Source organism: Elgaria multicarinata, chromosome 5 (genome assembly GCF_023053635.1).
Source record: "Elgaria multicarinata webbii isolate HBS135686 ecotype San Diego chromosome 5, rElgMul1.1.pri, whole genome shotgun sequence".
In the NCBI taxonomy this organism is placed as follows: Eukaryota; Metazoa; Chordata; class Lepidosauria; order Squamata; family Anguidae; genus Elgaria; species Elgaria multicarinata.
In genome coordinates, this window is record NC_086175.1 from 76,233,683 (window position 1) to 76,247,077 (window position 13,395).

The following is a 13,395-nucleotide window of genomic DNA, read 5'->3' on the forward strand; positions in this document are numbered from 1 at the left end:
TTATTCTGTTTTTATTTTCATTTTACCTTGTACACCGCTCCGAAATTTTTTCAATGAGGAGCAGTATATAAATATTCTAAATAAATAAATAAATTCTATCAAAACCAAATGAAATATTCACCTATCCACACGCAGAGCTACACTAGATATCCTAAAATCATCTTAAGCAACTAGGCCAGGCTTTAAAAAGAAATTACTAGAAAGCACACACACACACCATTTGCATTGGGAGTGCAGCACATGGGAAGGTTTAACACATTCCTCCCCTACCACAGTCCCAATAAAAAATAATCCTCCCTCCCCCACACAGCTATTAGCTCTGGAATAAAAGTTCTCATTGGTGTCCTTCACTAGCCTGCCAGTTTGCCAAACAGCTATTTGGTGGGCCAGTGGAGGCCCAATTCTGCTGGGGAACAGGGCACACGGTAAGAAGAGCCATTCCCATGTGCCCCGTTTCTCAGCACAATCAGTTGTTCTGGGAAACAGGCATAGGGAGAATATATCCTTCTTCTCCCATGTGCCCCGTTTCCCAACAGAATTGGACTCCTACCAGCCCACCAAACAACTGTTTGGGAACGTGATTATTCTTCTATAGAGAGTGTGCAGGGGTGACTCTCCTCATGCACCTTGTGTAACAGAGGTGGGAGCATGTGCAGGGGGAATGGTCAGGTAGGACACCCACGGTGGGCTGCACAGGCAGTTTTTGGGGTCTGCATGCAGTCTGCAAGCTGCCCACCTTAAATCCTAGTGACTGATGGCAAAAGTTTGTGGTTAGTGGGAGGCCAAAAGTAGTTGAACATGTTTAGCCTGACTGATCCCCATCGTGTTAGGCCAATGGTTCTTAATGACTCCCTCACCTCCCCAAGAAGTGCTAATCAAGTGAGTATCTGGGGGGGGGATACAAGCAGTTTTAGAGTGGGACTGGAAGAGATGCACAGAGAGCTGAGTTGCTTTCTGCAACAGTTCTATGGCACAAGTGGCTCCCCTAAAAAAACGAATGGGAGAATAGTATCTGTTGGGGTGTTAGTACTGTGAGCCCCCACTTAAGCTCAACTTGCGTATGTAAATAACCCATATATCACAAAATGCCATAAGCCTCTTGTGACCTGATTGCAAGGAAATGGAACCCTGAGTAAACTGCTTGAACCCCTGGAGTTTTCACCGCTTGGAGAATTGGGGTGCAAGTTTGAAACAATACATTCTGTCAAGCCAAATCCTGAGCCAGCCACCAACTTTGCTCTTCCCACCCATGTGGGCTGCCACAACAAAATCCTCGGCCCTGGAAAGGAAGAGGGATGACTTTGTACCGAAACTACAAATGTTATTACTGCATTCAGCTTTAGTTGAACTAACCTCTGGGGGCCAAATGATGTGTGATGCTACTTGCGCATCTAACATGGACAGTTTTAACAATTGAAATAGTCATTGAGGGAGGAGAACATGGTCAAGATTGTGGCACATGAGTAAGGGGGTTTAACCCTTCCCCAGAGCCACAAACTTGATGACACCCCTCCTGCTGCTATTAGCCCTGAAGTCCATTAGTACAAATGGGAACTTGGATCATGGGTCATAAAGCAATTGGGGGGGGGCAACGTTCATCAGGAGGGGGATAAGGTGCATTATCATCCTGATCCTCCCCCCTGTCCCCCAACCTGTACAGCAGCTATATAAATTGGGGGGGGATCTTTGCATGTTAATTATGTACATGCAATTAACATCCCTCTCAGTTTAGCCTCAGTAAACATGTTTAGCATTAGCAATTTAACTTCTTAGCTGCATACAACATCTTTATGGTCAGTTGCAAATGTTTTGCTTTACATACCAGAGATCCTTCTGCCTTTTTTTTTTTAAATAGACATTTATTCTAAAAGAAAAAAGGTGAATCATAGTGAATGGCCAAAAGGGAAGGAGAAGCATGACTCAGGCTTTAGCTAGACCTAAGGTTTATCCTGGGATCATCCCAGGGTTGTCCCTGCCTGCTCCCAGGATCCCCTGTGGTTCATTTACATGAACAGGGATGACCCTGGGACGATCTCAGGATAAACCTTAGGTCTAGCTAAGGCCTCAGTCTCACAAGTAGCACAGCTACTTCATGAACATTTGACTAGATAGTTGTAAAACATTTTGATAAGGATATTGCATCAGAGTTGCAGAGAAGTAATACTTTGACAACTCAAGCACACCATAGCACTCATAATAAAACACTGTCATTCAAACATGTGCCTCTGCATGTGCCTCCCCATACCAGCACATTCATTTCCTCTCTCTCTCTCTCTCTCTCTCTCTCTCTCTCTCTCTCTCTCTCTCATAGTTTAATTGCATAGGAGGGTTTTTTTATAAGCAGATAGTCACTGCTTGCTTTATGAACACAAAGCATCTAAGTCAGGGTGAGCAACCTGCGGCCCTCCAGATGTTTTGGGCCTACAACTTCCATGAACCCCAGCCAGCATAGCCAATGGTGAGGGCTAATGGGAGCTGTAGGCCAAAACATCTGGAGGGCCACAAGTTGCCCACCCCTGATCTACATCAATGGTACTAAAAACAGAAATTGGTGCCTTAATGATTATAGTGTACCATAGCATCCTTTGAAAACCTGCAAGGGTAATTATTGTTTGATTGTCTGAGCTATTCTGGCTTAAAATGTCATAAAATCATCTCTTCTCTCTTTATCTGAAAATGAGAACAACCAAAATGTAAGAAATTATCTTATACCTGGTCAGACTATTTGTTCATCTAGCTTAGTATTGCCTGTTCTGACTGGCAGCCTCTCTCCAAGGCCTCTTTCTCCTCACCTCTTACCTGACCCTTTTAATTGGAGATGCCAATGATTAAACCTGGAGCCTTCTGTACTATGCAAACCATGTATTCTATCACTGAGCTATGGTCCCATTATTGATAATGTCAGGAATATGGTGGAATATATATAATTTGAGCAAAATATGCTAGACTTTTGAAAAACAATAAGGCAGGGGTCTTCGACCTTTTTGGGCCACTGGGTACATTTGGAATTTTGGGAGTTGTGGGGTCTCTCACAAAATGGTCACCACGGGGCACATGGCCAGTCACAAATTCATTTTATTTTCTGGAAGGACTTCAAAATGAAGCACTGAACTGTAGTTGCTCACCAATATCCCACTTCTGAAAGGTGAGAAGTTTCAGGGGTTCCTATACTTACTCAGACTTTAGTTTCCTGCGGAGGAGGAGGAGATTAGAGACTAGTGACATTTCTTTCATAAAAGATTTATCTACATTGTGCTCAAGATGTGGGTCCACAACATTACCAGTCCTCCCAGCATGGCTGCCTGGGGAATGCTGGGTTGTCTAAACATGCATAGGATTGTACCCTAAAAGGCTTTTCCTAATACAGACACATAGGCTGGTAAATGCTGGGTTTGTGCAAAAGGCCCTCCTCTCCTCCCCTCCCCCCCTCCCCGGTCCCTGATTGGGCACAGAGGACTGATACTATTCTGGATTTATCTGTGTGGTGGAAAAGAAGGGGACATGCCACTTCTCAACCATGCAAAATTATTATTAAGTTTCCTTTTACACCCTTTTCAAAAAAAGAGGAAGACTCAATGCAACTTACAAGAAAATCAAAACATAGAAATATACATAATTATACAGACATAACCAAGTTCTCAACCGATCCAAAGGAAATGGATATACTTCCAGTAGATGAATGGAAGGGAGTTGTCTGGCACATGCTGCTGTTCCTACTACAGGGAAATTCAACAGGTAATGCTTTCCCCAGGGCCACATCTCTATGCTGGAAAAGGCTTACACCTGTTGAATTACAGCCTCATGAAATAGTTAAAGGCACAGGAACCTTGCTGAGAGGGAAAAAGTGGCCAAACATTCTGCTAGCAGTATCACAATAAGACTGCAACCTAAGTGCGTTTACGAAGGAGTAAGCCCCATTGAACACATTGAAATTTACTTCCATGTAAACACACAGGAATCCACTGTCCTGCTGCCATTACTTCTTTATTCACAACTTTCTCATATATTATATTTATAGCCTTTTAATAGTTACCACTGGGGAAGAACATACCTACAGTAACCGAAGAGCTCCATTATGCCCCAAGTGTTTTACATGCCAAATAAACCTCCAAGAAGTGGGAGTAGGGCAGAGCATCTCCATAAAGCAAATGGAGCACTATTTTGCAAGAGATACTGGATCTGGATCAAGCCTATGGGGAATGTGTTAAAGCCCAACTAGCCCCACAACACACACTGGGGTCCTGATCCAGATTGGGGGCTCTTCTACTCAAGAGTAAAAATAAAAGCTATAGCTGTGTCTTTAAAGTAATATCTATTCTGGCCCTGAACTGTGCAAGGAGCCTATATGAGTAGACTGGTACGCCACTGCAGAAGTATGGCCTCCAACACATGGAGGGTCGTGGGGTCAGTGATGGAGACATGATACAGAGGGCAGGGTCAATGGGCTCCCTCTGCCCTCCCCTACACATGATTCCAACCATGGGGGGACGGGGACACTTCTGTATAGGGCCCAAGAGTGCACAGAAGACAGAACTGCACTGGGAGTGAGTTTTCATTTTAGAGAGCTGCTGTGGTACAGAAGAAAGCTGGTGGAATTTTGCTTTGTGTAGGAGTATTGAAGTTAGAGGGTGCTTTTGAAAGTCTGGGATTAACAGCACCCTTTAAATCAATAGTCAATGGAACAACTATAAACCATTCAGAAAATTAAGGGACATGCATAACTTCCTCACTTTAATGAAGCTGGGAGCAAAGTCTCTAGAGCCCATCTGCAGAATGCCACTGTCACCCCCCCACTTCCAGCTCTAGATTGCATAATTAAACAAAACACTCAGTCAGCAGTAATTTAAGGAAGAAATGACAACCAACTTTTTTCTTTGGGAGAGTACATACCATAGAGACTGGACCAGCTGTTTCCTGACTGCTTCCTTTAAACTGGACATGACATTTTACAACATCCCTCTTCATTCATTGAAAAATAAAAATAAATCTGTGGTGGATTTCAGTTGCCCTTCTCCAATGGGTTGCCTAGAATTCAGTAACCTTGATCTTCTGCTGTGCTAAGATTGCCTGTTTTTGTTGGTGTTATAAGGGAAGTTATAATTTTAACAATTTTAAGAAAACGTATTTGCTAATAAGATTGCAGTTACTTAAAAGGAGATGCAACCCAAGAATTTTTAACCACCTAAGAAAAAAACATCCATGCCATCGCACTTATTCTGAATATTGTTTATAATGGCAAAAACAGAATCTGTCCATTTTGTTTTGCTTCAGTTTCTTATATTTATTTATTTATTTATTGCATTTCTATACCACCCAATACCTGAAGCTCTCTGGGTGATTCACAAAATTAAAACCATTCAAAGTATAAAACAACAGTATAAAACCATAATATAAAATACAATATAAAAGCACAACCAAGATAAAAACAGCAGCAATGCAAAAATACAAATTTAAAATACAAATTTAATACAGCAAAGTTAAAATTATTTTATAGACTGTTAAAATACTGGGAGAATAAATCCAATCTTAAATTCATTTCATGATGTTTACAAATTAGTTTGCTTAAAAAAAAGTACACCCCAAAATGTGTATACATTTCTCCTAATATATGCAGTTTGTATGCAACTTTTCCCAATATACACATTTTTGCAATAATTTTTCTCTAGTATAATTCATTTTGGTACATAATTACCACCAATATGAACATTTTCACACAGTTTCCCTTAACATATGCATTTCTGTATGCACTTTTTAATTTGAGAACTGCATCACAAAATTCAGAAAACTATGACTATTATTATTATTATTATTATTATTATTATTATTATTATTTATTTATATAGCACCATCAATGTACATGGTGCTGTACAGAGTAAAATAATAAAATAGCAAAACCCTGCCGCAGAGGCTTACATTGAAGTATAACTGTGTTTCAGTTCAGGTATTGCTTCAGGAAGTGAGAATTAGGTGAGTTTGAACTGACATAATTTCTCCTGCAACCCTAGGCAAGAATGAACAACCAGGACAAAGAATAGTTGATAAAATTGACTATTACCTGGGGAGTCATTTAGACTGAAGGCAATTCGTATCGGTTTATCGGCAGGTACCCTGGCTGTAGTGATCATGTGGGCACTTGAGCCTATGCGTTTACTTATATGTTCCAGCTGCAAAATATAAATATTGCATATTTTTATGGATCATGAAAAGCCACTGCAGTGTGATTTAATGTTCTTCAAATAACTTCAGTACATATCTGACAGAGTTCTCTCTCACTTTTAGGAGTGATGCCTACCATAATTATTTGCAAGTAATTTTTCTTCATATAGGTTTCCCGACAAATCTTAGACTTCCATTTAAAAATTGCTGTGCCAAGAATTTTTTTTAGAGGAACCAGGGCCAGCCCTGCTATTAAGTACAATGAGGCAACTGCCTCAGGTGACAGAGGCTAGAGGGCAGTGATGATGACAGCCTCCCAGCTGTTCCTCATGAGCTCTCTGGCTGTTCCCATCTGTTGAAGGACAGTGCTGTGTACGCCACACAACCTGCCTTGGCAACCCAAAGCTGGCCAGATGACTCAGGGGTGGTGGAAGATGCTATCCCATCATCAGAATTGAAGTAAGATTCCACTGCCAATCCAGTCAGCTTCTACACAAGGAACGGGAAGGGGGACCATCTTGCTATTCATCTCAGGCAGCAACATGTCTTGGGCTGGTCCTGAAAGGAACTCATGACCCAGTCCATTTAGCAGCAAGTTACTGTCTTATTCAGTTTTTGGCCTTTCCTAGAACAGTATTGTCTGTTGCCTTAGGCCCTTTGCTCACATGCCTGCATATATCATTTCACTGGCCCTGTTCAGACAACACGCTAAGCCACCATGGTTAAGCATTTTGAGCTAAACTTTATTTATTTATTTATTGCATTTTTATACCGCCCAATAACCGAAGCTCTCTGGGTGGTTCACAAGAATTAAAACCGTTCAAAGTATAAAACTAACAGTGTAAAAGCATGATATAAAATACAATATAAAATATATATTATGGCTTAGCGTGTCATGTAAACTATGAGTTATTGTGTCATGTGAAACATTCCTAACCATAGTGGCTACCATTTACTGCAAAAGGGTTAGCAGCCTAACCATAGCTTTAGCTTAGGCCTTAGCTAGACCTAAGGTTTATCCCGGGATCATCCTGGGGTCATCCCTGTTCATGTAAATGACACACAGGGGATCCCAGGAGCAGGCAGGGACGACCCTGGGACGATCCCAGGATAAACCTTAGGTCTAGCTAAGGCCGTAGAGTGTTGTCTGAACAGGCCCGTAGTCATTATGTGTGCCTCCTCCTCACCACAGCAAAGGTGTGAACAGACTTCCCTGAAAACTACTGCATTGAGCTGCCAAGAAATAGATTTATTTTTAATAATGATGGTGATTAATCTTTTTTTTCTTCTTCTTCCGTTTAGGGGGGATTCTGACTTAGAGGCGTTCAGTCATAAGCCCACAGATGGTAGCTTCGCCCCATTGGCTCCTGATGGTGATTAATCTGTAATGGTTCATACACACATGGAAGCCATCTATTGATAGCGTAGTCATCCAGTGTCAAACATGAATCCAAGAACCAGCCTTTTGTTTTTCTCATTGACATTTGAGAGTTTTCTGCTAGTTTTGTGTAATTGTTTAGGATGATTTTAAAAATGCCACCACTAACAACAAATCAACAACTAAGACAGTGGACAAGCAACCCACCCGTGGCAAAGAGGGGTAATAGAATGACAACAAAAAAGTCAGGGACATGTTTCTTTGGCACAAGATAGTCCATTGCCAGCTTTGAAACAAAGCCTACATTCCAAGCAATGTTCAACATTGATATTTGGCTCAAACATATGACACTGTCTTGAACTAGGTCAGCACATTGGTCCATCTACATCAGGGGTGAGCAACACACATCTCCTGGGACATGTATGTTCCCTGGCCTTTTTTTGCTGGCCCCAAATGGCCACTGCTTTGCACTGTGGCAGTGGTGAGGGGGGGAAAAGCTGCATTTTCAGTTTGAGACAAGGCACACCTTGTCTTAATGCAAAATTGCATTCCTCCAAGGCTTCAGGAGTACAATTTTCCATTAAAAGAAGGTGCACACCTTGTCTTAATGCAAAAATGTGTTTTTTCCTTGCTGCTGAAATTCAGTAGGGGAAGGTCCCTTGTGTTCGGGGATTGGATATTGGTCCTGGATCCTCCAAAATTGCCCACCCCTAATCTAGACCAACCTTCTTCCAACCTGGGCTGGATCTACTCTACTGCCTTATAGCGGTATTGCAGTGCACTGAGAACTGCTGGGGCACAGGACTCCTTCCATATTACACTTTCATAGTATTATTTCCTGCTTTTTATTCCACATTTGTAATGATTTGACACAAGGTGTTGATCTGGCTCTGGTGTCCTCTAGCTATATTTGACAGTAATTCCTGACTTTCACAGCCAACATGGCAGTTCTACAACAACTCTGCCACCCAGGTTTCTTTTAACTGGAGATGCTAGGATGTGTTGTTTCCCCCCCCTCCTTTCTCCCCCCCCCCCATTTGCAGGTGTTAATTTATATGTATAGATGCAAATATTATTTTTGGTTTTTTTCCAGTTTGCAGGTGCTAATTTATATGTATAGATGCAAATTTTGTTTTTCTTTTTTTCTTTATTCTTTATTGGGTTTTCAAAATCAAAATACATTGAATTAAAAAAAACAGGCTACACACATTCATGCTTATTCCAAATCCCTCCCTATTCCCTCTCCATGTTTGGTCGATTACAGAATTTTCCTTCTTACATCTTTCATTTTCTTATCCAGGGTGGTATTATTAATTTTCATTTCATTTATTCAGGAATCCCACAAATTTCTGTAGGCTTCTGCCAAAGTTATTCTGTTCAGTTCCTTTTTCATGTAGTCTATATATATATTGCCAGTCCTTCCTAAAAGTGTCTCTTTTCTTTATCCCTCTATGTATTTGTAACTTCTGTGTCAAGTTTTCATTTATTGCTATATCCCAAATTTTCTTTTTCCACAATGGTATTGTCAACATCCGAGCTGTCTACCAATTAGTTGCGGCTGTCAAAAAAAAACAAATTAATATTTTTTTCTTTTATCTCTCTGTTTTCTTTAACTTACATATTCAGTAAAGCTGTCTCTGATGTTTTACATATCTCTTGATAGGTATTTTTTCTTATTTCTTGAAAAACCTTATCCCAAAACTTCCTGTCCTTCCTATTTTCCCACCACATATGAATTTGAGTTCCATTGATTTCACATCCTCTCCAGCACTCATATTGATTTTTGCCAATTTCATGGGCATCAGATACCACTTCTGGACTAATTTTAGTGCACCTTCTTTTATTCTTGTAGATACTGTTTGAAAGTGGAATCTATCAAAAAAAAAAATCCCCATTCGTCTTTTTCTATTTCTTCTTTCCCATAACTGTTTAATTGTTACATTCCCTTTTATCTCCTGCTTTATTAAAATTGTATATATTTGTGTTATTCTGCCCTCATCTCCTAAGTTACATTTATCTATTAATTTTTCCCAGTCTGTTAACTCTCTTGTATTTTGCCTTATTATATTTCTAGTTTTTATAAATTTGCTGATTTGCATCCATGCTAGCCATGACATTCCCTTATTTTGTGTATGGTTACTCCATATAATATGGTGCTATTGTTCATAACATTTTCTCATTTGTATTAATCTTATTTCTTTCAAATTATTTTTGCCTACTGCTTTTCTTTTGACATCGAAGTCCGGGTGCACTAAGTGAGAGTGAGCTGTCCTATACCCTCAAAAAACCTCATCTTGGCATTTGAACATTTCAGCGAATACTTCTGATGCTTGTATTGTGCTTTTTTTTTTGCATTGCATTTTTTTTATATTAGATAGCTGTAACCTAACTGATTTCATAGGGACCACCAGTTTGCTCTAACTATGTGAACCCAACATACAAAAATATTTACTAAGTTCTAAGCCTACCACATACTTATTGTAGCCAGATTGCATGGTTTATTTAAACCATCGTTCCAGTAAATTCGATCACACTGAGTCAGAGTGATCCATGCATGAGCCCTATGTGAGCCTATGATTCCTACATAAATGCCAGCCCTCAAATCCGCTAATCTATCAAAGTAGTCTACAAGTGATTGCACCATAATAAATCTGTAAGTTCTTTAAGGTGCCACAAGACTGTTTGGTATTTTTGTTTTAAGATTAGGCCATAAGAAAACCACAGAGTCAGTTATAATCCACATCCTGCCATTGATCTGTAGCCAGTGTGGCATTTAGCTCTCCCCCTCCCATGTTATATTTGCTAATGTAATTGCTGGGGAAAGCTGGTTGTGCAACTGTCCCAGGCACCTATGGACAGTCCTGTGACATGACATTTAGGGTGCTTCCAGACAAGGTGAAGCAGGGGCTGTAGCTAAAGCACCTACTTTGCATGTGGAAGGTCCTAGGATTGATTTTTGGTTTCTCCAATTAGAGGTGGAAAAAACCCTGCCTGAATCCCTAGAGAGCACTTGCCAGTCCATGTTGACAATACCAGGCTAGATGTCTGATTCAGTATAAGGCAGCTTCCTAAGGTTTTTTGTCATACAATCAGCCTGTCTCATTCATGGAATTTTACAGGGAGTCCAGATGATGTCATCTTCCACTTGTTGCCCTACTGTGTTTTCCCTCCACATCTTCTGCCTTTTTTCTTTCCACACAAAAAATCCATTAAGGAGGAAAAGATGGAAGAGCTGCACAATGCCTTTTGATTGGTTGCACTAGGAGCGGTTTGTCTGGAAGCACCCTTAGACTAGGCAGCTATTAATTGATCATCATGGATATGCTTTTGTTTCCAAGAAAAGGTGTTCAGGATTGGGGTGAGGGTTTGGGTTATTGTTGTTGATGTTGATGTTTCAGGTCTAGATCCTGGCTGACAGGGCCACTGTACTTTTATAAATTTTGCTGGAGGCAGAATTTCATCAAATAACATTTCTTCTTGTTGTGCCACAATGACAGACAACATTGCACCTAGGTAAAATAAAGTCTCTTTTCCAGGCAGCTCTTAAAATTACAAGGGCCTTCTGAAGGACTAGATCTAGTAACCCTACGGGCTTTACATTTTTTAAAAAGCTTATTTAAAAAGGACGTTTTTGACAGAACTAATCTACATGAAACACTAGTCTTTAACAGCTTGTGTTGACTAGGCATTGATTTGGCCAATCCACATCAATTTTCCGAAGTACCTTGTTCTCTCAGCGTTTATCTAGCAACTGTATCCTGTGAAATGCTACACCAGTTGAGAAAAGAATTTTAACATTTGCTTAAGCTAAGGAGTGTTATAATTCATTTCACAAAATGCAGTTTGCAGCCTTTGGAGGAATAACACATTGAACATTTGTGATCAACCCCAAAGTTGTCTATTTAAACTTCAATACCCTACATAGCTGACATGCCAAAATTAGCTTTCCATGCCTACAAAAGCACAAGTAATAAAAGGTTTCTTTGGAAATTAGTTTGCAATGAGAGGGCAGCGGATGTCCCATTCCTTTCTGATGTTGGAAGATTATTATGGCAATGACTATATCTGTAAATATTTGCAGAACACACACAGGTTGATTCTGAAGAGAATTTGTCAAAAATCTTCTATAGCTGGTTCCACAACTTTATTAGCCTTACATATAAAGGTTTGGTAATTCAATAAAGGTTTGGTAATTCAATTATGTTCTAGTCAATCCAAATAAACCAAACATGGATCCAAGCTTTTTAGTTCAACTATTAGGCAGTTGAAAGTGTAGAAGAATAGACTTAATAAATGAGTTTTAGACTGAACACACATTAACATCATCCTTAGGTTATGATAATAGCTACCCTGCACTCTTTGTGAGGAAGGGAGGGATATAAATAAAATAAATAACTAAAATGTATTATGATGGAGTAGGAAAAAAGCTTAATTTTGTCTTCTTTGCAAGATGACAAGCATTTGAGGTGGTACCGATGTAATGTCCAATTGTAATCTATTTAGTTATTTATAACCTATTGTAAAAGGAAGAGAAAGCATGAAAGAATGATTATATTAAAACCAAGCATCAACATCACTTTTAATTGCATAGATCCCATGTGATCAGTTTTTGGGCAGCACAGTCCACATAATAAAAGCCATGTTACAAGTCATCAATTTATTACATGAATCTTTAAAAACCCAGAAGGGTTTTGGGTAGAAACTTAAAATGTACCTATAGCAAAGTCTTTAATATTTTTTTAAAGGCCAATATCTTATCTTAAGTCATGTAACAGTTTCTTTAAAAAAAACACAAATGGGGGAGGGTTTTTTTTATTTTGTTTTTCAGCTTTCCAGAAAGACAACTACCTTTCTTACTCCTAAGACATAGGTTCAGTTTTCCGTGTGTGTGTGTGTGTGTGTGTGTGTGTGTGTGTGTGTGTGTTTTACCATGTGTCCACAGAAATCCAAAAGGTCTTCCTCTCAGAGAAAGCAAGCAAAATGAAGCCATACAAGACAGGAAAGAAATTCAATTCAACTTTCTCTATAAATCCCCTCAATTAACAGAAATTAAACAGAATTCCTTTGCCCTCTCTTCTGATTGAAGATGAAAGCTTTGAATTTAATAAGATGCAAACAAAGATTCACCAGAAAACAGCTCTTCAGTTGGATTGCCTGTGAAACAGGGTGTTCTTTCCATATATACACAAAATCTGCACCAGAACTCAAGTTAAGTGTGGTTACAACTCAATCAGTTAGTTCAGTTTTCACACCTGTTGCCTTACCTCACTTAGTAGTGTCTGCACTTGTATAATCCAGGGCCAGCCACTGCCTTGGCTTGTCGTTGCCTTTATGGAGTAAAGATTCAATAAAAGAAAAGGCTGCACCTGCTACATAGCAGCAAACTGACAAGGTCTGAGAAGTTTAAACAGCTGTCAAGGCAGCATGCTGCTACCTGCACTTCCCATAGGCTTTTCAGTCCCTCAGGACCAGCCTTTTCCGTTTTCCTTTGCAATTCCACTGTCCTGTCCCTTCCCTTCCTTTCCAACAATGAGGAATTACAGTGTTGTCATGCTTCATGGGGCAAAAAATCCTTCCATTGGAGGCATTATTAAAGCAGCAAACTGTCAAGAGTCCAAGATTTTTAATTCATTAGTCCTGCCAAACCTAAAATACAAACAGACTTGCTTCATAGGGCTGGAATGTTTTCAGCATGACCCAATCAGTGTCTGTGTCTATTCCAGCAAACTGGAAAAGATAGCCTGACTCCAGTCAGCAAAAATGTCTGCGGCTCCAATCAGCTTGGGGTGACATTGCCAACTTGAACAGGCTGCAAGCAAACTATCAAATGATAGCTGCTGTTGCTGCTGCTGTTGCTGCTG

General features: G+C 40.0%; 1 protein-coding gene across 2 annotated transcripts in view; it reads right to left on the reverse strand.

Moving 5' to 3' along the window:
• The window catches only part of MAP3K7CL (MAP3K7 C-terminal like), a 36,519-nt gene extending 23,482 nt beyond the window's left edge, over positions 1–13,037 (reverse strand). The window contains exons 1-2 of one of the 2 annotated variants that reach the window (XM_063126727.1): positions 12,799–13,037; positions 6,056–6,164 (exon numbers count right to left, since the gene is read on the reverse strand). In XM_063126727.1, coding sequence (XP_062982797.1) covers positions 6,056–6,125 — 70 coding nt within the window. In that variant the 5' untranslated portion in view covers positions 6,126–6,164; positions 12,799–13,037. The remainder of the gene's footprint in view (positions 1–6,055; positions 6,165–12,798) is intronic. The other variant, XM_063126728.1, reaches the window with a different exon arrangement.
• Positions 13,038–13,395: the final 358 nt, after the last annotated feature.